Genomic DNA, 19,831 nt, shown 5'->3' on the forward strand with positions numbered 1-19,831 from the left:
AGATTCGCTACCATCACCCAGGAAGAGGAAATTTATAGACAAATATATACCAATTTATCGGTTTAGTTGTATGAACTAAAAGAGTATTTGAAAAACACATTTCAAAAACATTTGTGTTAGTGAGATATGGTTCAACAATACAATATATCTAGCCTAAGCTTTTAAGTTGAACCCTTATTTGGTCATATTTCTTTCGCATATATTTGACCTTCTTGTAACAGATACTAAGCCGTCACGGTAACTGGAAGGATTGGGTGTACAAGCAAGTTGCTAGCATTTTCCTCCCGTAGGTTCGAGGGTTTCATTGAAAGGATTGTCAATCAGAAGGTGCCATTATTATTAAGGTTTCAGTATATTTCTGGTAAATCACGAATTCACCGAAAGACTGTGACTAAAGGTTCTCGGAAATTAAGAATAAATTCGCTTGAAATAATATACAAACGATGGAGATGTTCAAATATAATGAAGCAATTCTTTTGAGAGTTGTTTAACCTATGAAGAACCAGAAGATACGTTCACGTCCGTATGCCACCATAAACTAGAGTTTGGGTACACGGACTTGCCTTGAGCAAGGTGCCGAACACTTTGAGCAGATGATGGAGCATGGCAACACGGAATGGACATCGGAGAGACAACCAGACGTTGAACTCAAATATCTAGAGGCTGTTTATAAATATTGCTTGAAACTTGAATCACTTTGCCTCAATTAAGCACACTACTACGGCAAGCAAGTTAAGCAATAGTCAAAACGGTAACGGACCTCATCCAACGGGATCCCACATACCTTCCCGGTGACGTCAACTGTAGCACAAACGCAGGAAACTTACTTGTAAACCCAACACCACCGGAACCACTCACACCAGCTTAGAACACATTACAAAAAAAGGGTAGAAGAGCTTTTCGCACGTTCTATTGCCAAGGTACAAGGTCGTGAAAATGGGCCAGCAAGGTCGGTGTCTGTGCCGTTTTCCGACGGTTTTCTTAGAGAGCATAGTAGGCGAGAGAGAAAGAGAGAGAGAGAGAGAGACGAACTACACAAAACGAGAGGGAAATTTTGCAAAAGGAAGCAAAAGGTAAAAGAAAATTGGCAAGGAAAACAGCTTCTTCGCAGTCTGCTCCTTCTCCGACTCAGCGTCTCACAGGAATAGATAAGAAAAGCCACCCTTATTCCGAACCGAGAAAGCGAACGAATTGGAAACAGCCGGTTTGGGTGTCGTTGGGTGGAAAAACTTTTCGCAAAACCAAACTTTCGATAACAGTCCCATCGATAACACCACCGATAAGCGCAACCCACACGGATCGGGCGGTGGGCGATGATAATGGAACGTGTACCAAGCACTGTGAATACTGTGTACCAATTATCGAGTGCATTTCAGGATATTTCTTCTGCTAGTTTTGCTATTTAAAAGAATTTTGTTGCTTAACTTTTATATAAAAAAAAAAACAATAAACTTTTTGGCCAATTCCAACGTCTCGGTTGAGCTTTATTGTATTACAAAATGGAGCACTGCCCAACTTACTTATGCTTCTGCCCAAAAGGTGATGCTTGTGAAGGTCACCTGCAGCACACAGACCCACAAGCAACATAAATCAACGCCTACTTACCTTCGTTTATGTGTTTTGCACGTCCTCAATGCTCAACTTGGCCTGACGTCGTGACGTCTGCTCACGTAAAACGTGTCACACACCGACACACACACACAAAACACTTCTTCTCTTCTTCCAGCAAAATAGCTGCTCTTGCTGCTTCGGGGAAAATGCAAATGCAAAAATAATAATTTTCCACTAGTTTTCACTTTCCGCGCGTCCGACACAGCCGGGGCACGAAACAGGAAGCTGCACAGATTCCCCCGAGCAACGAATGCTCAGCTTGCTACACACTTCAAACTCCCGATCACGTTACATTTTTTATTATTTCAAAGAAGATGTAATATACACACCCACAAACACGCCACTGTATTAAAGATTGTAGTAAAAACACAATAAAAAAAACCTCACGTCTACCGGGGATGGATTTTGCTGGCTTTTCGATCGCTTTAGCAGCCCTTATCGGGCAGCAACAAAATGGTATTTTCACACGATAAACACACCACACTTCGACGGAACCTGACTCACAAACACCTGCGCGCCCACACGCGAGAAGAATTTTCGCCCACAATCGCGGACGCACACACACACACACACCTGATTAGGGGTAGAAATAAACATTAAAAAAAACGCACTATCTTGTTAACAACACTTCAGCACATTGAGGAACTTTTTCCCAATCGAATGTTCGAATCATAATTCATTAATGGGCTTTGTGTGGCTAATTGTTGCACGTTTCCCACGACCACCGCGGTACCCACACACACATGGGGGTTGTGTTGCGTGATAAGTTTAAAATTTATCTACCTTTACTTCATGCTTATTTTATTTTTAGAGTGAAAAGCGTAGAGGAATTAGGAAAAATATCAAGCAAAAAGTATCTCAAAACATCCAAGTATAGTTGTACTTATGTAAGTCAGTTGATCATTCGATCCGCAACTCGATCTTCCCTGCTTGCGGGATGCTATATTATATATCTATTATCTGTCTTGCATGCTTCAGGTGCTAGTGTTTATTATTTTCTGCTCGAAACGCTTAAAACATTAAGCTCAATAAAATTGGAACAAATCTGCATAAAATGCATTTGCTCTCGAGTGCAACCAAACAACGAAACGTGGAAGATATCCGCGAGGGCAACAAACTTGAAAGAACCTTCACTGGGAACACGGGACACGATCGAGAGAGAGAAAAAGGGAAAGAGAGAGAGAGAGAGAGAGGCACACACACGGGAAGTATGGCCACACCGGTATTCGTGGACCGTCACCAAACGATGCACACAAAACGATGCAGACGCGCGAAATATGCACGCGTAATAAAAGCAGCAGAAAACAAACTGCGAACGAACCAGCGGCCGTAACGTGCACGGAAAGAAACGCGCACACACACACACGCGCGCGCGAGTTTGGTCCCGGGACCGGCCGGGGTTTTTTTTTTCTTTTTGCTATATCTAGTGCATTTGCAGCACAAAACACACAGACTCACAATTCCCCACAACACCGGGTTGATCGGGTTTGGGAGGGTGGAAATGCGCGCGGAAAATGGCCTTCGAGGCACAAAACAATCGACAAACCTCGAACACACCGATAGGGTTGGCTGCTGCTGCCGATGATGATGATGATGACGACGATGATGATGGTTGGTGATGTGAGTGAGAGTATATGGCTGGCTGGAACGGTTTGGCGTACGTGCGAAACGAAACGATGACGCAGTTGACGGAGAATCGACCAAAAATCCGCAACAAACCCCCAAACAACGAAAGAAAAACACGCACCGGCGACGGCAACGACAACCGAACGGCGAATGAGTTCTGTGGTCCGCAGTACCGCGGGCCCATCCACAGCGCGAGCGAAACAGTGCGTAAATTTGAGCATAATTCTCTCACAGGTTTTCCCCCCCGAAGAAAAACGGGTGGCAGGCGGCACAACAATCACAATCGTTTCGCTCTCTCCCGCACGCACTCACGGAAACCTGCATTGGGGGGTGGGTTTCTTACTTCGCGATCGCGAGCGATTGTTGTGTTGAACGCTGTTGGGTCCATTTTGGCACTGTTTTGCGGGGGGTGAGTTTTTTATTTCTTCGGTGCTACTTCAACAGTGCAACAAGTTCTTCCTCTTTGGTAGCTTCCCTACATCGTCGAATTTCGATTTTTCCTTCACTTTACAGGGCTCAAGGATTCAAGGATGTCCTTTAAAACGTAAACAACATATTAAACAATAGTTAATCTGAAACAATTGAAAAGAAGACTATAGAAAAGATATTAATTTTGATTACTTAGTCGTCTGCTTAGCAATCGAATCTTTGTTAATCAATCTGTACCTGTGCGATCCGGTTGTTTCGGGAGTTTGTTTTTTCGTAGGACATCGAACATATTCACCATCTTCGTGTGCGCTGTATATATATATATATATATTTCATTTGGTTTTTATTAACTGTATAAAGCAATAGTGGAAAATTGTTTAGCAATGATCGAACGCGATCAAAACTGTCTTGTTTTTGTTGTTCTTTAAATTGATTCCGATACCGTCCTCTTCCTGGCTCATCGTGTATTGGACTATTGGCTAATAAGGGGGGCGCGCGCTTTAATAGAGTTTTCCGTTTCTCATGTTCAGTAGTAAAATTTCCTCCACGCTTTCCTTTCGTGTCTGCACTTGCGTCGTTTGCGTCTGATGCGTGTGCTTCGTTTGAGGCGAATTGATGCAGCACACTTTTAGGCATTTTTAGGCGTTTGAGAGTTTGAGCAGCCTTAGCCAACTTAGCCAACACGCACACACCCTCACCCCCGGTGATACGTATCTGGTTTCGTTATTATTTTATGCTTTAGTGTTTGTAAAGTTTGTGTTTTGTGTAAAAGTAGCAGCTAGTGGTTGGCCATATATTCAATTTCGTTTTTCTCACTGTTCCAAGCGTTCCGCACGAAACTGTTTCCTGACATCTTTTCTACCCCTTTTGTCATTTAGCAGTCTGCAGGAGAAAAGATCAAACGAATACATCCTAGAGAACCTTCGATTTTACTCTCGCGTTCGGTATCTACGATTTTCGAAACAAAGGTAAGAGTAGCCGCCGTTTGAGTTCTGAACTCAAATGATATAGCATTGCCGATCGTTTGTTCAACTTCTACTAAAGAAATAAAATAATAATATTAATAATAGTAGCAATAACATTAATCCCACAATGAGCACCTGTCCCATCTATCTATAGCTCGTTTTCTTATCGTTTTTACTTGTTTAATTTATCTCCAAACCCGGTGCCGCTTCCCTACTATACCTAAAAACAAATACCTGGTTCCGAATAACGCCTAATTATGAGCTGTGGTAATCCGCACCCCGCTTAAGGAATCTCACTCGATGTAAATAGTTTGTCGGGGCATGAACGATGGTCATGGGTTTTGTTAGCATCCACTCCATTCCAACGGGAACGACAGGGCGTAAAAGTTGATTGTATTGATTTGCTTGTCCCTCAACAACTTTTGAGCGGCAGAATGCAAGCATGAATAAAAACCGAAAGCCAACCTTAAAAACAATGTAATATTTGCTACCATGTTTGATACTTGTTTTGTTACACGCGTTTTCTCACAGCTCATTTACGGACAAACCGACGGATACAACAAGCGTCGCTAACGGAGTTGGGAGGACATCATTTCAATATGATGTGGGTTTTTTCTCGCTCTCTCAACATTTGTTACGTTTAAATCCTAACAGCATTGTAGCAATGCTTGCCTTACACTCTACCTCGACGAATAGATTCGTTCCTATTGCAAGGATACATTGATTGATTGAGAAGCTTACAGTAGTCGTGCATGATTTCCTTTTGTGAGCGTGTGTAAGGTGGGTTATAAGCCTTTTCCATTATCGGCCACATTCTGGCTTTGACTCTTGGTCAAATAAACAGATGAAGAAAACTGAATTTGAGACCCACGGTACGTTTTTATGAAGCTTTCCCGGAAGCCTTTGGCCATAATAAAACCGTTTACTTTACCTTACCAACACAAATTCTATTACGAACGAACCAACGAACAAGCTACACTAGTGCGCAAAATGAAACCAAGAGAAGGCGCAGTATATGACAGATGGTGACCATCGCCTTCTCTCTGGTTCCTTCTCTTCCTTGCGTTACGTTACTGCTATCTACTAATCTATGTAAGTAAATCACCGACTTGTGCGTGCAGCTCTCCGTTGAACTGCAAAAGGCAACCGACAGCACCGAAGTAGCCTTCGTGCTCCAGGAACAAGGCTTTGAGCGTTCCCTTCGACCAGTAATCCATCGCGTACGCTAGCAGCTTCATCGATATCGGATTCACACGCAGGAAGTTGCCCACGAACACAACCTAAAATAATGCAACGATCCCAGCAACGATTAGCCAGCTCGATCACATTCGTTCGTTTACTCTTTCAAATTTACCTTCTCGATCTTCTCATTACTCGCACACATACGTGCGATCGAACCGATGTTGTTGGTGATCGTCACAAGAATAGCGTGGGCCAGATCCTCCTTGCTAACGCTCTGCCTTCGTTCCGGTAGATGCATCTGTCCGAAGCTGTCAAACACACAAAAATGCCCGAGAGTTATGCATCGGAAGGTAGAACCATATCTCATCTCTCTCTCCGAAACTTACCTTGATGCGACCAACTCACCGGGCAACCCGAACCGCTCGTAGTCACCGCCGTAAATGTCTTTAACTAACTTATCTACTTTCGTATGATCACCCTTCGTCGCTAATTGTATTGCTTCCTCGAATGTTTCACAGCCGGTGAGCAGACAGCACAGGCCCAGGAATGTTCCGCCACCCAGGCTCGTACCGGAGATGCGCTTGTAGTTGTCCGGACCACGCACCGCCAGCACCGACACGCCCGAGCCGACGTTCACCAGTATAAACGGGTACGGTTGGCTAAAGTCAAACTTTTTCTTCGTACTACTGCAGGGCGTACCGAGAAAGCGGAAATGGAAAAGAAAACGTGTGATTAGTTTGGGTTCCGGGATGCGCAAGCGGGGTGGTCAGGGTGGTTTACCTAATCTCATTGGCATTCTCCCAAAAGTAGCATTCACATTTGTTGTGCGTTTCGGTAAACAGGATGCCCTTGATCAACGCGTCCAGCTCGTCGAACTTGGCCAGCTTCATGTTGACGTGCTGCCGAAAGTCGTCCTCGAACTTGAAGGCACCGCCCCCGGTCGCACACACGGTCGTCACCAGCTGGGCCATGCCTTTGGATTTGGCGAGCTTCAGAAAGCTCAGCATTTCCGACGTTGGAAAGCGGATGAAGTGTAGCGAGCCACGACGGCCACGGATCACCACATCGTCCATCTGCAGGTGGCTGTCCCGGTGACCGGTTTTGCCGTAGGCGGAATTTTTCGTCAGGTAGCGCCGAATGTTGCGCAAAATCCGGGCCTCCTGGTCCAGTTCGCCCGGTGTGATGTCTTTCGGCTCAAAGTACACCAACTTCGTCAACGTACCGCCAATGTCCATGCCGAACCATGGCATCGCTGTTACAGAAGAAACAACAAAATAAAACACAATCCATTAGGTCAAATTCCAACTGCACAAGAAGCAAACAAGACAAGATGAAAACTAAGCTAAGCAACAAATATTCAGTAACATCCTCCGCCCAAACCACACTTCTTATCGCTGCCCCAGAATGCATCGGTGTTTGACATTGCCGCTTCTTCTCGCCGCATCATTCGGTTAAGGTCAGTTTCTTCAACCACGTTCAAACCAAAACCAGCTGATCAAGATTCAGCTGACCTCCGCGCTTTGACGATCACGTGTTCGAACCGGTGCTGGTACATGATCCTCCAGCCAGCAGCAACACACAACCGTTCGATTCGAATCCTTGATTAGGGTTATCGACAGCTGCTGTAAAATGGGACTGAAAACGTCACCGTTATCAGCAAGCTGAACCCGCCTGCCTTTCTACCGGTGGCTTGTAATATGGAAAGAAAGGTCCAAAATCCGAATCCACATCTCCATCGGAGATGAAGCATGTGCTCAAAAGTCATTATCAAGGACTCGACTACAACAAGCGTCTTATCAATGCTGATTATTTCCAGCATTATTGCGAGAAGTGATTTAGACACGATATGCACATGATTCGCGGCATGATTTTGAAAGACAAACTTAGAATCGTAGCACGCGAAAACAAAATAGAGGCCCGTTCTGGCCCCGTACAGTCAAACACGGGAACCGGTTTTTGATGCACGTGCCCCCCGGCGACCGTTTCTCGATCGCATTAGAGGTGAGAGTGAAAAGCAAACAAAGGGCACGAGCTGTGGACAGGAATGGACAGACCGCCGTCTGAATAGATTATCAAGAAGAATTTCACCGAGCATCATCTTAAAGCGAGGGACACAGGAAACACGTGAATATTTGTTTGAACGTTGCAAAACAGTGTCTGGAACGTGGCAAATTATTGATGAGCTGCTTAAAGGAGGTTTGATTTATTATTGTTTAGACATGAAAGTTGAATGGTTGGCAGCAATAGCAACAAAGGCATGGAAGCATTTCCACCAGCTGAACAAAGAATTTGCAGTGTGCCGACATCAATCAATTGACTTATTCTTGTATCGAAGCTATGCCCTAAACCCAATACATCTTAAGATTCAATCTCCAATCTCCAAAACATCTTCTCCTCCTTACAGACTTCAAACAAACCTCAAAAGGTCTTGGCTTGCCATTCTGGCTTTCTTAGATTTAATTTACCCGTAGCTAGATAGTCCCAGAGGGATTGCTCCGGATGGGAGTTTGATCCGATTCTTTGAAGATCGGCACCAACCACCGAAACTTTAATCTAATCTTATCTCCAATCTCCAAAACTTTAATCTATTAATATAGTTTCATTTATCTCTTTAATCTCGGTGATTTAGAGATCATCAAAAGGCTGATGAATCTTCAGATATAATTGTGTAAAATAGATTAAGTAGTTTGAATCAAATGAATCATCAAAGGTTATTGAAGATGCGATATTTTAGAAACAATTCTGGACGAATTCTCGGATTCTCGAATTTATGAAGATTTATAAATCTTGAAAGCATGTCTTTAGGGAAGATCGGATCATGTCTTTCATGTGAATGGATCTTTTGAATATGTTCGACTCATATATAAATGATAAAATCCCCAAGGCAATTCAATAGTAAGCAACTGAAAGAGACCTCTACGAAATCCTAAACATAACAAACAGAAGAAAGTCAAACAACGTATGAAAAGTATACAACAAATCACCCAGCAAGTTGCATAAATTCAACCGATATAACGCAAAAGGTTAATGTAAGACGTAACGTAGCGTAAGATAGAAACGATGCTTACACACTGGTCCCTCAATGGAATGTTCTGAAGAATCGGACCGGCTTTCGTCGGTCCATCGCGTATCGGCGGTCGCTTTGTTGGTCATCGTTTTTCGCGATCGTCGTCTCGTGCTTTCACCTTTGCTTTCCGAACCGGACTTACTACCGGTCGTCGTACCACCCGCCGCCGCCGGGGCGGGTCTGGCCGTCCGTCGCTTGTGACGGCGCTGTTTGCGCTGGGAATGTGGCTGACCACCGGCGGCACTGTTCACCGACGACAGGCTAGACAGTATGGACGTAATGGAACCGGCCGACGAATACGAAGACGTGGCCGTTGACGTACGCTGAAGATCACGCCCACGCCGGTACGTTCGGCGGCTGGGTGAGGGCAGTTTGGGACTGCTGCTGTTGCTGCTGTTGCTGCCGGCGCCACCATCACCACTGCCCCCGCTTTCCGTCGATGACATTTTGCGTCTCGGTTTGCGCACGTGGTGGCGACTGTGTGTGGCGGAATGTGCGGCGTGCTGGCGATGCTGGTAGTGGGACGAAAGGACGGAGGGTACGACGGTACCGTACAGTAGCCAGCGTGTCACGGTACTAGAGAGCTGCAGACCAAGATTGTCCAGTGCGTCCGTCCGTGTCCATCGTTCTAGGGCCCGCTCTTGGCGCAAACGGATACCCCTTTCGATGCAAGCGTTCAGCGCCACCTGGTGGTGAAGTTGGAGATGATTGTAAATGCTTGTGTTAGCTCGCGGGGAAATTTGGCGTGTGTCTCTTGTGTCGGATCGCGGATAGCAGTAGCAACAGCAGCTTACACACTTCATTCTTGAGACATCGAGACCTCTTATCGCAACCCCCGTTTTTACAAAGAAAGACACCTAAGTTTCTGGTTCATTATCTACGCAACAAAACACACGCATCGATTAGCAAAGCGTACCGAACAACGATGGGGCGCCGTCCATTACGCATCGCTTGCTTAACCCTCGGCCAATTCTACCACACACCGCGATATGGTGTAGCAACAAACGATTAACAGCAACAGACATAGCTCACAGGTGCTACCCTAGCGAGGTCGGGATCAGGGTTCGCAATTTTGGCCCATTGCCTTCCGTGCACCGTCGTTCTGGCTGTGGGTTCGAACGCTAAGCTCACACTCACACTTTTATCGACCTTGGCATGACATGGCTATGAAATGCTATCACAATGGAACCGATGGCTGTGCTAAACGCTCCAAACGATCCACAACACCGTGCCTTATCGAGGATGGTTTGCAAAATGATTGCCCGCGGTGAGTGTCAGGACGGATAAGGTGCTAAATGGGTGCATGACAATAAATCCAGCACTGAAAAACCGCGCAAACCCACCCAGCCGAGCAGCGGTAACCGATGCTAACCATGTCAGGTCAATGTACAATCTGCTCCACCATCGGCTGTTACATCTTCTCCGCAACCTTACGTCATCATCGAAAAGGAATTATTTAGCAATTAACGAGTTTCTTCAACACGTCGATGATGCGTTTGTGCGAAAAAAAAGCATTAGAAGCATACAAGTGGGGAAAAACTGGAGAAAGATCGCCGTTGTTGCTGTTGTGTGTGCGAAACCAATTGGTCAAGGTTGGGAAAGCACGTTTGCACAGGTGTGTAACAAGGGGGTAACAATAAACAAACAAACGCAGCCAAAAGCCTCCGAGTTTGAGGCTATTTTTGATCACATTACAGGGCACTTGAATTGTGTTTTGTTTGATATTTCTGTAGATGTCAATGATGGGTGAGACGAGCAAATGTTTGTTTGTTCCTTGTAGTGCGTTTAACACACGAATTGGATGCAATAATGCGCCGGGAATAAATAGCAAGTACACTTATAAGAAGATTTTACCTGAAGTAATCATGATCATGTTAAGAACAATATTTTCTCAGACCGAAAGAACGAAGAATACACTTCAAATCTTTCGCCTCACTAAAAATACCGAAAAACATCAGAAAAAGTGGGACGATCTCTTGTGATCTTCGATGATCGTTCATGTGGTAGACATCATTCTTCGGTACTTATCAAGCAAAAACCAAACGCGTTGGCCATCAGCCAACTTCAACGCGCGTTGAACATGACGCACTGTCCCGCCGGAACGAATTGTTTGATTTTCTGTTCCGCATACAACAATCTTGACGCTCTAAGCTGACCGTTTATCATTAAAACTACAGACAACACACGAGCCTCACAAACATTCAAACACACTCTGAGTTCCGGATGGAAGTCGCCAGCTTTTTTTTTGTTCATTGTCGCCGATTTGTTTACCGATTTTGTGTGATCCCCCACATCAAAGAGCCTTCGGTGGGTTAATCATTCTCAATCGTCGGATATGGTGCGGTTTACGATACACACACGCAATGAGAGTCACGGGAAAAATGGCTGCTGGCTCAAAATGACGCAAATCGCGTATCGCTACGGCAAGGGACACCGTTTTTTTTTCTTGCTGCTGTTGCTGTTGTACCAGCACCAGACTTAATGTTATGGGAAACCATCGGAAGAGTGGTTGGAACAATGTGTGGATAATTAGCTACAAAAAAAGATACGGATACGCCGTTTGACGCGTGTACGTGGAACGTGAATAGGAAACCTGCACAAACGACCCTGTACACTGCCCAACGAACTGACGTGCAGCAACTACTTCAATCGATTCTAAACTAAACAAAATCTACCAGAATTGTAATTGTAGCTGCGAACACCGTCCAATGTTTGTTATTCCTTGTTTCGCTGGGCAGGCGAACGATAAAAGGGAGTTTATTCAAGGTGTGTGAGGTCACAACGGTGCCGCGGGCAAATGGAAATCAGTTTCGAGTTCAGTTTAAGGTGCTTCAACCAGTATCGTTCCAGTTTTGCATGGTGCTTCAGTAACAGTTCAACATTCTGGGCACCTGAAACGACTCGCGAATTAAATTGGTCAGACATTCTGATAACATTAATCTATGGCTATTGTAACTCACATATTGTCAAATATCGAAATTTAATTGAAATATAAATGAATGTAATAATTTTGAAGACATAATCAGTGTTGGGTGCATTCAAACACTAGAATCTCACCTTTGAGAACCTTCATCTTTGAACCAAATAAATGACGAAGATTCAAAAATCCTTGAAGATTTATGTATCTCCAAAGATCAATAATTTTCCAAAGACAGCTCTACGTACTTTACACTCACTCTTCTCTCTACTTATGCCTACTTCTCTACTCCTATCCCAGGTACTGCTAATCTTCATTAACATTGAAAAATTCAGGTGTTCCGTTTTACGAATATCTACAAATAAAATACCTTTAAAAGTTGATCTTCGAGCAATTAATTAAACATTTATACTTAAAGATCTATTAATCGTTGAAAATTAAATCACCTTTTGAGAGTTGACTAATGTTTAGATTCATTCTCCACGAAGAAAACCATGTGAATGACTCTAGACATAGCTCCTTCGAACATTTTCCGTCAAATAAAATATCTTTAAAAACACGAAACTACGCCATTCCTAATACGGCAGCCTGCATCATCTCACTGCGAGATCGGGTAATTATAGAATCAAACTTTCTCCGCCCGTTTAAAACATCAGGCGGAACTTTCCAGCTTCCAGCACAATTGGCTCCGGCTCAAAACAATCGGACGGGCACAACGGAAAACGAAATTAACAAACCACAACAAACAAACACGGGCTGGAAGTTCGGTACGTTTTGAGCTCACCTCCGAATTCGCTAATGATTGCAAACAGTGGACCTTTGCTAAACCGTTCCATTGGCCAGCCAAACATAAATAACAAGCCCACCACAAAAGAGATGTCGGCCGCACCGACACGCACACGACACATTCCACCAAGACTCGTACTCGTTACTCGTTAGTGCTTGCTGCTTCAATGATGATAACCTTCGCAAAGCGAAGCACACAACATCGCACATCTCGCATCTTTTTTGCCGTTCATGCCGTTGTCTGGGAATTGTGGTTTGGAATCGCGGCATGAATTGGCAAATGTTGTGTGGCCGGTTGAGCGATATGGGCAAAATAGTCCTCACGAAAAAAAAAAGCTCAATTCCATGTTGCTAACAACGAGCGGCCTCTATCACCCGGCGGCCCGGTGGTGGTAGTGGTGGTGTTGCTTCTAGACTTCACCAATAATTCTCCTTATTCGAACGCAGTGTTTTGACTAGCGAAACCCGTACGAGATTGCTGCAAACACCTAGGATGATGAGCAACCGCCGTACCAATTGGCAAAACAAGGCATAAAGGAAGGGGTATTAAAGCCATACAACAACACCTTCTGAGGCGGAGGAGGCGTAGTACCGAGCAACCGTTCCGCGCGCTGGTTCCACTTGACCGTTGGCCGATAAATTTTTGAGAAAAAAGAAACCAAATCACCTCGTAATTGTTGTTCGTGGGCACATGCACACCCACACATATTGCGTACCATTTAATCTTATCTACGGTAGTGATTGGACCGGGGATGCTTTTATTTAGCCACCCCGTGAAGCACACCCTGTCTTGAGGCACCATCAAGACATGGCTGGTTACGTTGTTACGTTTGCTGGCGGAAGTATATGCGAGAATGAAGCAGTGGTTGGCCCATCAACAAGGTTAAGAAGTCCTGCAAACTCACAAATACTCGTCTCTTGATTAAGAACACCAAGTTACCTGAGCACTGAGTGCTAGCAAAAGATGATCAAATTTATTGGAGCACTTCACAATGTCTTGCGCTCCCAAGAACCTTCAAGAGACAAAACATCGCATTCGAGATCAACACATCAGCAGCTCAAATCCGGTTTTTAACGATCGATTTATCAAACAAAACAAGTCCCTTCACAGCACCTTCCTCAAACTATCCAATCGGACGGCAATAAGATCTGCTTCGTACGGAAATCCTGATCGTGACGAGCCAGCGATCATCACAAAGCACCCAATGTCCGTTCTGCACCGATAAGACGCGCTCAATGCACGTAGATGTTGAAGATCACGCCATTTAAAAGCGCACGCACACACTCTTTCCTGGGCGTCTTTTTCCTGGCGCTTCGTCAAAGTACAAAAACCCACCGTGCACCGGCGCGCGCCAGCCAAGGCAAACCGACTAGAGAGCGAACTAGAGTAATGAACTGAACTTTGCACCAACCCTTCTGACACGCGACATTGACGATCGCTGTAGTGCGTGTGTACGCGCGGGTCACAACTGTCCACTGCCGGGCGGGCAGCACATTCGCACATCCAGCCCGCGCAAAGTGGCATAAAAAACAGGCCACCAAACAACTGCACACTTCCGGTTCGGTGTTGGTGACTTTGTTGTCATACGGTTCGCACCGAGGCGTTGTTCTCCACCGAGGCGATCACGATCATCATGGCGTGATGAGGTGAGTTTTGCGCGCTGACCTACAAAACTCCTTGTGCGAAAGACTCCCTACTACTCCGACTCCGGTTCGGTTCCATAACGTCACGAACGAAGGTGTGTCGCTTGGGAATGTGCCGGCGATCATGTCACTGAGCCCCCTTCTTATCGTACCTAGAGCGGTGGGGGAGCTTGCATACTGAGGTTAGAGGTGCTGGTCAAGATGGCCACCAGTATTACACCACCACTTTCGACAAGCGGATTGGAACATTCGCGTGCATTTAACGCTCCAGTTCGTGCACACACATGTGGCCTTTGAACAGCGAAAGTGCTACACACTCTCTGGCCTCCCGGGCGCGGTGGACAAGGTGCCACCGAAGTGGTCGGCATGATGTTAACGTCGTATCAAGAAGCTCAACCGTTTGGCCTCAGCCTTGCCGAGAGAAAAGCACGGCGACGGAAGATGTCCATCGGAGAGTTGAGGAGATATTCGTACGCGAACAGCCAATGCCAGTATGGGCCTGCAGTAACGGGCTGGTGTGGTGTGGCGTCATGTACTCATCCAACCTTCCAAACACCCAAACGGTACACATAACAACAAGGAAGCGAACTGAAGTCATGACCACCAGAGACTCCGCTCTCTCCAATACAACACATACCCAACGCAACCCACATAGCCTAACATTCCGCAAGACGATTACTAATGGTGTGGTGCGTCGTGATGATGGCGCTAAGACACACCGGAGCAATAGAGCAGGCGAAGACACAGAGGGTGATCGCAGAAAGTACCGCCAAATTCGGTTACACAATGCTCCTGAAACGGTGTGTGATGGACGGCAACATTGGAGGAGAATCGCAACATTGCGTGTGACTAACAGGTGATGGAGCCATTGTGCAGATTCCTCATACTTCACCATGATCTTCAAGCTGCACACACCCATGATCGGCAAGCGTTACAAGTGTTAAAACACCCATACACATGATAACTATTTAAACAGCAAGGGCAAAAATAGAGTGGCCACCCCTGGTGCTCATGATGGATTCGTTGCATAGCAACCATTTCTCTGCGCTACTAAGATCGTGATCGTTTTCTTAACAAAAAAAGAACATTGCGTTTTTAGTTCTTCCAATGATCGTTTTGTGTGTCTACTGCTGCTCTGGCTATCGCGAAGACTACCGACGACGAGACATGGTCAGCATCAATTGATCTGTTTGATTGACACCTACGGTGAAACTGCGAAAAAATCCTGCAACACGAACAAACCGCACGACTCCCGTGCGAATACACTGCCGGGAGATGACCTCGGGCGTGTTAGACTCGTGGCGTCTAAATAGAAAAAAAAACACACCCCCAAAGCCGCCACTCGTTACTACTCTCGTTTTCTTCCGCCCACACTGCGAACCGCGCACAATCAGCAACGCACGACTCGGTTAAAAATTGCACGAAAATTCACGTGTTTCAATTCACTGTACACGCACGCACGAAGTACGCCCCGTTCGCGGCAACTCCTCTTTCCAGCTCAAACGATCGCCTCAAACGCAACGTTCGAATTTCATTCCCTCGAACGATGATGCGTACGATCATCCGATCTATCGCGCGATTGCTTCTACGCGACACGTTCACACGCACGTTGAACCGCTAGGATCCAGTTGTCAATAGAAACTGAAACGCACTCTCCGCCTTCGGCGCTTGGTTTGCGCGGTTCGGCATTTACTGTGCGCGATTATCAGCTTTTCTCCCGAGCGCGCTGCTCCAAAGGCACAATCAAGCACGGTTTGGACATTGCAGAGACCACATTACGTTCGCGGGGTATAGACACGACGCACTAAAGCAGGTTCAGTTCATCCATACGTCAGTTCATTCGTAAACGGTCTGCGTGAACCTTTGTGCGGTACAGGTTGTGCTGAAGAACAGCCGATTTCGTTGGCAACCATTTTTGTGCAGTAGAGTATTACTAGAGTGCTACTCTCGATAAACTTAATACTTCATGACCTTGCAATATAGTAAGAAGAGCTCTAGGTTTAGAATAAAGAGTGGAGGACGGCAACGGCTTCATATGCGCAGTTCGATACAGGTAATAAATCATTCAACGTTTAAACGACGATAATCTTTGTTCTTTGTTACTCATTATCAAACCGACCTTTTATTGCGAATTTACCTTAAGCGCTACAGCGATTGGAGAACGATCTATAATCATTAAATCAACACGAATTAATAAACGCACGGCGATTGACAATCGATAACCGTTCACAAAACATCACAGAACACGGGAGATGCAAAAAGGAATCGAATGGAATGGCAATCGTGTCTAAAATATCACCATCCATACCATCCCGAATCGCATACCACTTGAACAGAGCTTTACAAAAATATATTTCAAATGAACAACGAGGTACTCAAGGGCTTTCCGTGTCTGTTTTTTCATCGTTTTCGATTGAATTACCTCCCATGAAGGTTTATGGCAAATTTCAATGTCCCAGCGTTTAGAGAGTATACCAGGCAAGATAACCAACCTGGTGAGATAACAACCTGATGGGTGGTGCGTTAGAAATCTGCATGGAAAAATGTACACCCGGCTTGGTTTCGCGGAGTGGGGGACACTTACTTCATAAGTGGATGTAATTTATGATTTCTGCTTATCAGTGAACTGGAAACTGGAGCGAGCTGAGGACACAATTTCGCATCATTCCAGTACATTCGTTCTCGTAATCACTCCAGTACATTGCAGCAGTACAATGAATGTATCCACACGAATGGATTATACACGGTGATAAGCGTTAGTGGTGTTTTGAATCTCCCGGTTTTGCCACGTGCCAAATGTATGCCAGCATCAGCTTGTGATGGAGCTAATTGCTGAAGAAAGATCATCAATTATTCTTGCCCCTTTGTATTGGTTTTAGACAGATCGTTCGATTTTCTCGCCAACTTCACATTTGTGCCAAGCGACCAACGATACGTTCGCTCTTGGAAACGTCATGCCAATTAATACGATGCTGACCCCAATTTAGCACATTCCGCAATGAGGATGATCAACATTTCTTAAAAAAAGAGTAGGACAATAAATACCACAACAGAAGGAAACTTTCACTTACCTTTGCGTACTACGGTTGTGCTTCCTGTCGCTTCACTGCTATCCATGATTAATGTGCATTAATATGTGGCACAATCCGGTATGATGATTTACACGATGATTTGCAATCAAATGCTGCGAAGTACGGTCCGGATAAAATACTGTGCTTGCTGCTGCTTTCAATACGGTACGGTTTTTTTGTTGTAATAGTTCTGAACACCACATTCCCTTGAGTACGGTACTTCACATCTGTACGATAAGTGTGTTCCTTTCGCCTGATGGAAACGATCACGCAGATCACTAGATTATCGTTCGCCACAAACGCAGTGAGACTCCAGGAACGGCGACGGCATTCTTCGCTGATTGCCTGCCTTCTTTACCACCAGCCAGGGCGACCACCGCCCGCCAGACACATTAGCCAGTGCCAGGTACGTACGTAAACAAACGGTTCAATGTTGCGCTGCCGCTAGCCGAACGGACCAAGCACCGATGCGAATGGAGAAAGTTTCGTGCAAATGATGCGATACGTCAGTTACCAGAGGTGACTGTAGATGTCTGGATTTTCTTCCATAAAGCGGACCAACATTCCGTTTCGTTTGTACGCACTGCCACCGTGTTACCGCGCTCCAGTGATTGATGATGTCGAGCAAAGTCGGGCTAATATGACGTTACGTTTCGGTTGGATTTTGAAGCTCCCACGTTCTAGGCCTCCTGACTGGAACGCGTCTCGCTGGAATGCACACTAAATTCTTCCTTACTGCCGGCTAGAAACACGTAACACATTTTAAAACCAACTTTTAGAAAATTTATCCGTCTTTCTGTGTGTTTCGCTGAAAAGCCATGTTTGTTGTGACAGCTTGCTGTCACGTTGCATCTATATTGCGGGATTCAGTGATGCCAGTGGTATCGCACAGGGCACAACGGAATATTATTCAAATTGTAATGTTATGCAATTACAAAAGTCGTGAAAATATAAACAACTGCACATAAAACCGTACAAAAATTTTAATTTGTATTGAAAACGATCATTCGTTATTTTATGAACGAAATTGCTGTCATGCGAAATGTCAAAACATCAAGATTGAACCGTTTGCACGCGGTTATGAACCGGTTCGACTTTTAGCAGAGCAACAGATTGAACTGGACGGTTTCGTGCTGAGGCTCCGTGCTTTTCTATATTATTTCTCGCATCACACAGCCCCTCATGATGGCCGAGCCAGAAAAGGAATGTAAGCAAATGGAAATAGCCGTTCAACGGCATCGGAAAATGTTGCACTACGTGACGAAGAAATGTGTGCCTCTGCTGGAATCGAGTAAGTATGAAACGCCGAAGTGAAAAACATTCCACACGCAGATAATCGTTTCGTTTTACGTATAGAGCTAAAGGAGGCGGACGATAAGTCGATGTCATGGAAGGACCGAGCGCTGAGAGCAGAAGGAAGAATTGCGTTGTTAGAGCGACAGCTGGAGGAAAAAGCTAACCAGACAAATCATTACAAAAAGTAGAATATTTCTGTAAAGATTCCAATTGTAGTCACCGGTAAATGGTTCCCTTTTTCTCTTTAGGTTGTACGAAGGACAATACCAAGTGATGATCAAGATCGGATCCGTGATGGGTGAAATCGTGTGGAAATCATTCAAAAGTCAATCGAATGTGAAAATGTTAATACAAGCGCAGGAAACAATGCGAAAGTATTGTGCCCTGACGAAAGGCATCATTGATTCCTTTCTGTTGGCCTACGGTAACAATTTACCTCCCCTTCAATCGATGGAACACGTATTTGTGATATCGGTGCTTGGAGCTATAACAAACCTGGCTGCATTCACCGAGGGTAGAGCATTCCTAGCGCAGCAAGAAGAGGTGGTACATCTCATGAAAAAGATGGTACTGGATCAGGAGCATTGGAGATTTCCTCATTTTCGCCTCATGAAGCGAATGGTACTTACGTTCGCGTACAACATGTCACTGGAGGATCCGGTCGCTTATTTCATGTTAAGCGAAGAAAAGCTTGTCAGCGGTGTTCTGCGTTGCTTAAACTTGAATGATCCCACGGACGTTGTAGCCGTTGCGGTGGCAATTATCTATCGGCTGCTGAGCACTTCACTGCAGGCAGGAATTCCCTCATCTTTGCCAGAAAAGGTAAGGAATGTTGGATGTGAGCATTTCATTGAACCAACTCACTATTCATTAACTTCGTTTCAGATTCCGTGGTCTATGATAGTAACGATGAAGAACTCGCCGGACAAACAACTGGGAGAAATTGCTACGAGTCTTCTGAACGTCATGAAATCCTCGGAGGCTCCTGGGTTTTAATATTTTATACAGTAATATCGAGAATTAAGATATTTGAAGCGTCCGAGGGTTGGAGAATAGAATAATGTACAAAGATAATAAGCAATGAATTGTTTGTAACGGTTCCTTTGAAGCTAATGCAATCAAATAACAATGTCTGATTGTGATTTTGTTTACAGCGGTATACGGTTCTGTTTACGAACTGTCAAATGTTGTAAACAAATCATCCAAACAAACCAGCAACAAGCCGCACATGTGTTCG

At 45.1% G+C, this 19,831-nt stretch overlaps 2 protein-coding genes across 4 annotated transcripts; one reads left to right on the top strand and one right to left on the bottom strand.

Moving 5' to 3' along the window:
• Nucleotides 1-3,988: 3,988 nt before the first annotated feature.
• LOC128310866 (pantothenate kinase 3) lies at nt 3,989-18,082 on the bottom strand. Of its 3 annotated transcripts, none has more exons than XM_053047603.1 (6): nt 17,299-18,082; nt 8,882-9,566; nt 6,594-7,065; nt 6,200-6,499; nt 5,986-6,121; nt 3,989-5,911 (listed from the first exon to the last, which is right to left on the bottom strand). In XM_053047603.1, the coding sequence occupies exons 2-6, from the start codon at nt 9,324-9,326 to the stop codon at nt 5,720-5,722; spliced, it is 1,545 nt and encodes a 514-aa protein (XP_052903563.1). In that variant the 5' UTR covers nt 9,327-9,566; nt 17,299-18,082; the 3' UTR covers nt 3,989-5,719. The 3 variants fall into 3 exon arrangements, with proteins under 3 accessions (XP_052903563.1, XP_052903564.1, XP_052903565.1); XM_053047604.1 differs by lacking the exon at nt 17,299-18,082 and adding an exon at nt 15,433-15,460; XM_053047605.1 differs by lacking the exon at nt 8,882-9,566.
• A 398-nt stretch (nt 18,083-18,480) lies between these two features.
• On the top strand, nt 18,481-19,824 carry LOC128298258 (uncharacterized). Its single transcript, XM_053034002.1, has 4 exons — nt 18,481-18,589; nt 18,655-18,778; nt 18,843-19,416; nt 19,480-19,824. Exons 1-4 carry the CDS (start codon nt 18,481-18,483, stop codon nt 19,588-19,590), a joined length of 918 nt encoding a protein of 305 aa, XP_052889962.1. The 3' UTR covers nt 19,591-19,824.
• Nucleotides 19,825-19,831: the final 7 nt, after the last annotated feature.

This window comes from Anopheles moucheti, chromosome 2 (genome assembly GCF_943734755.1).
Source record: "Anopheles moucheti chromosome 2, idAnoMoucSN_F20_07, whole genome shotgun sequence".
Taxonomy (NCBI): Eukaryota; Metazoa; Arthropoda; class Insecta; order Diptera; family Culicidae; genus Anopheles; species Anopheles moucheti.

Coding starts and splice junctions, on each gene's coding strand:
- LOC128310866 (XM_053047603.1), bottom strand. CDS start 9,326: ATGTCATCGACGGAAAGCGGGGGCAGTGGTGATGGTGGCGCCGGCAGC. Junction 6,122..6,199: donor GGTGAGTTGGTCGCATCAAG/GTAAGTTTCGGA, acceptor TGTGTTTGACAG/CTTCGGACAGATGCATCTAC. Junction 5,912..5,985: donor GTAATGAGAAGATCGAGAAG/GTAAATTTGAAA, acceptor GCATTATTTTAG/GTTGTGTTCGTGGGCAACTT.
- LOC128298258 (XM_053034002.1), top strand. CDS start 18,481: ATGATGGCCGAGCCAGAAAAGGAATGTAAGCAAATGGAAATAGCCGTT. Junction 18,590..18,654: donor TGTGCCTCTGCTGGAATCGA/GTAAGTATGAAA, acceptor TTTTACGTATAG/AGCTAAAGGAGGCGGACGAT. Junction 18,779..18,842: donor CAGACAAATCATTACAAAAA/GTAGAATATTTC, acceptor TTTTCTCTTTAG/GTTGTACGAAGGACAATACC.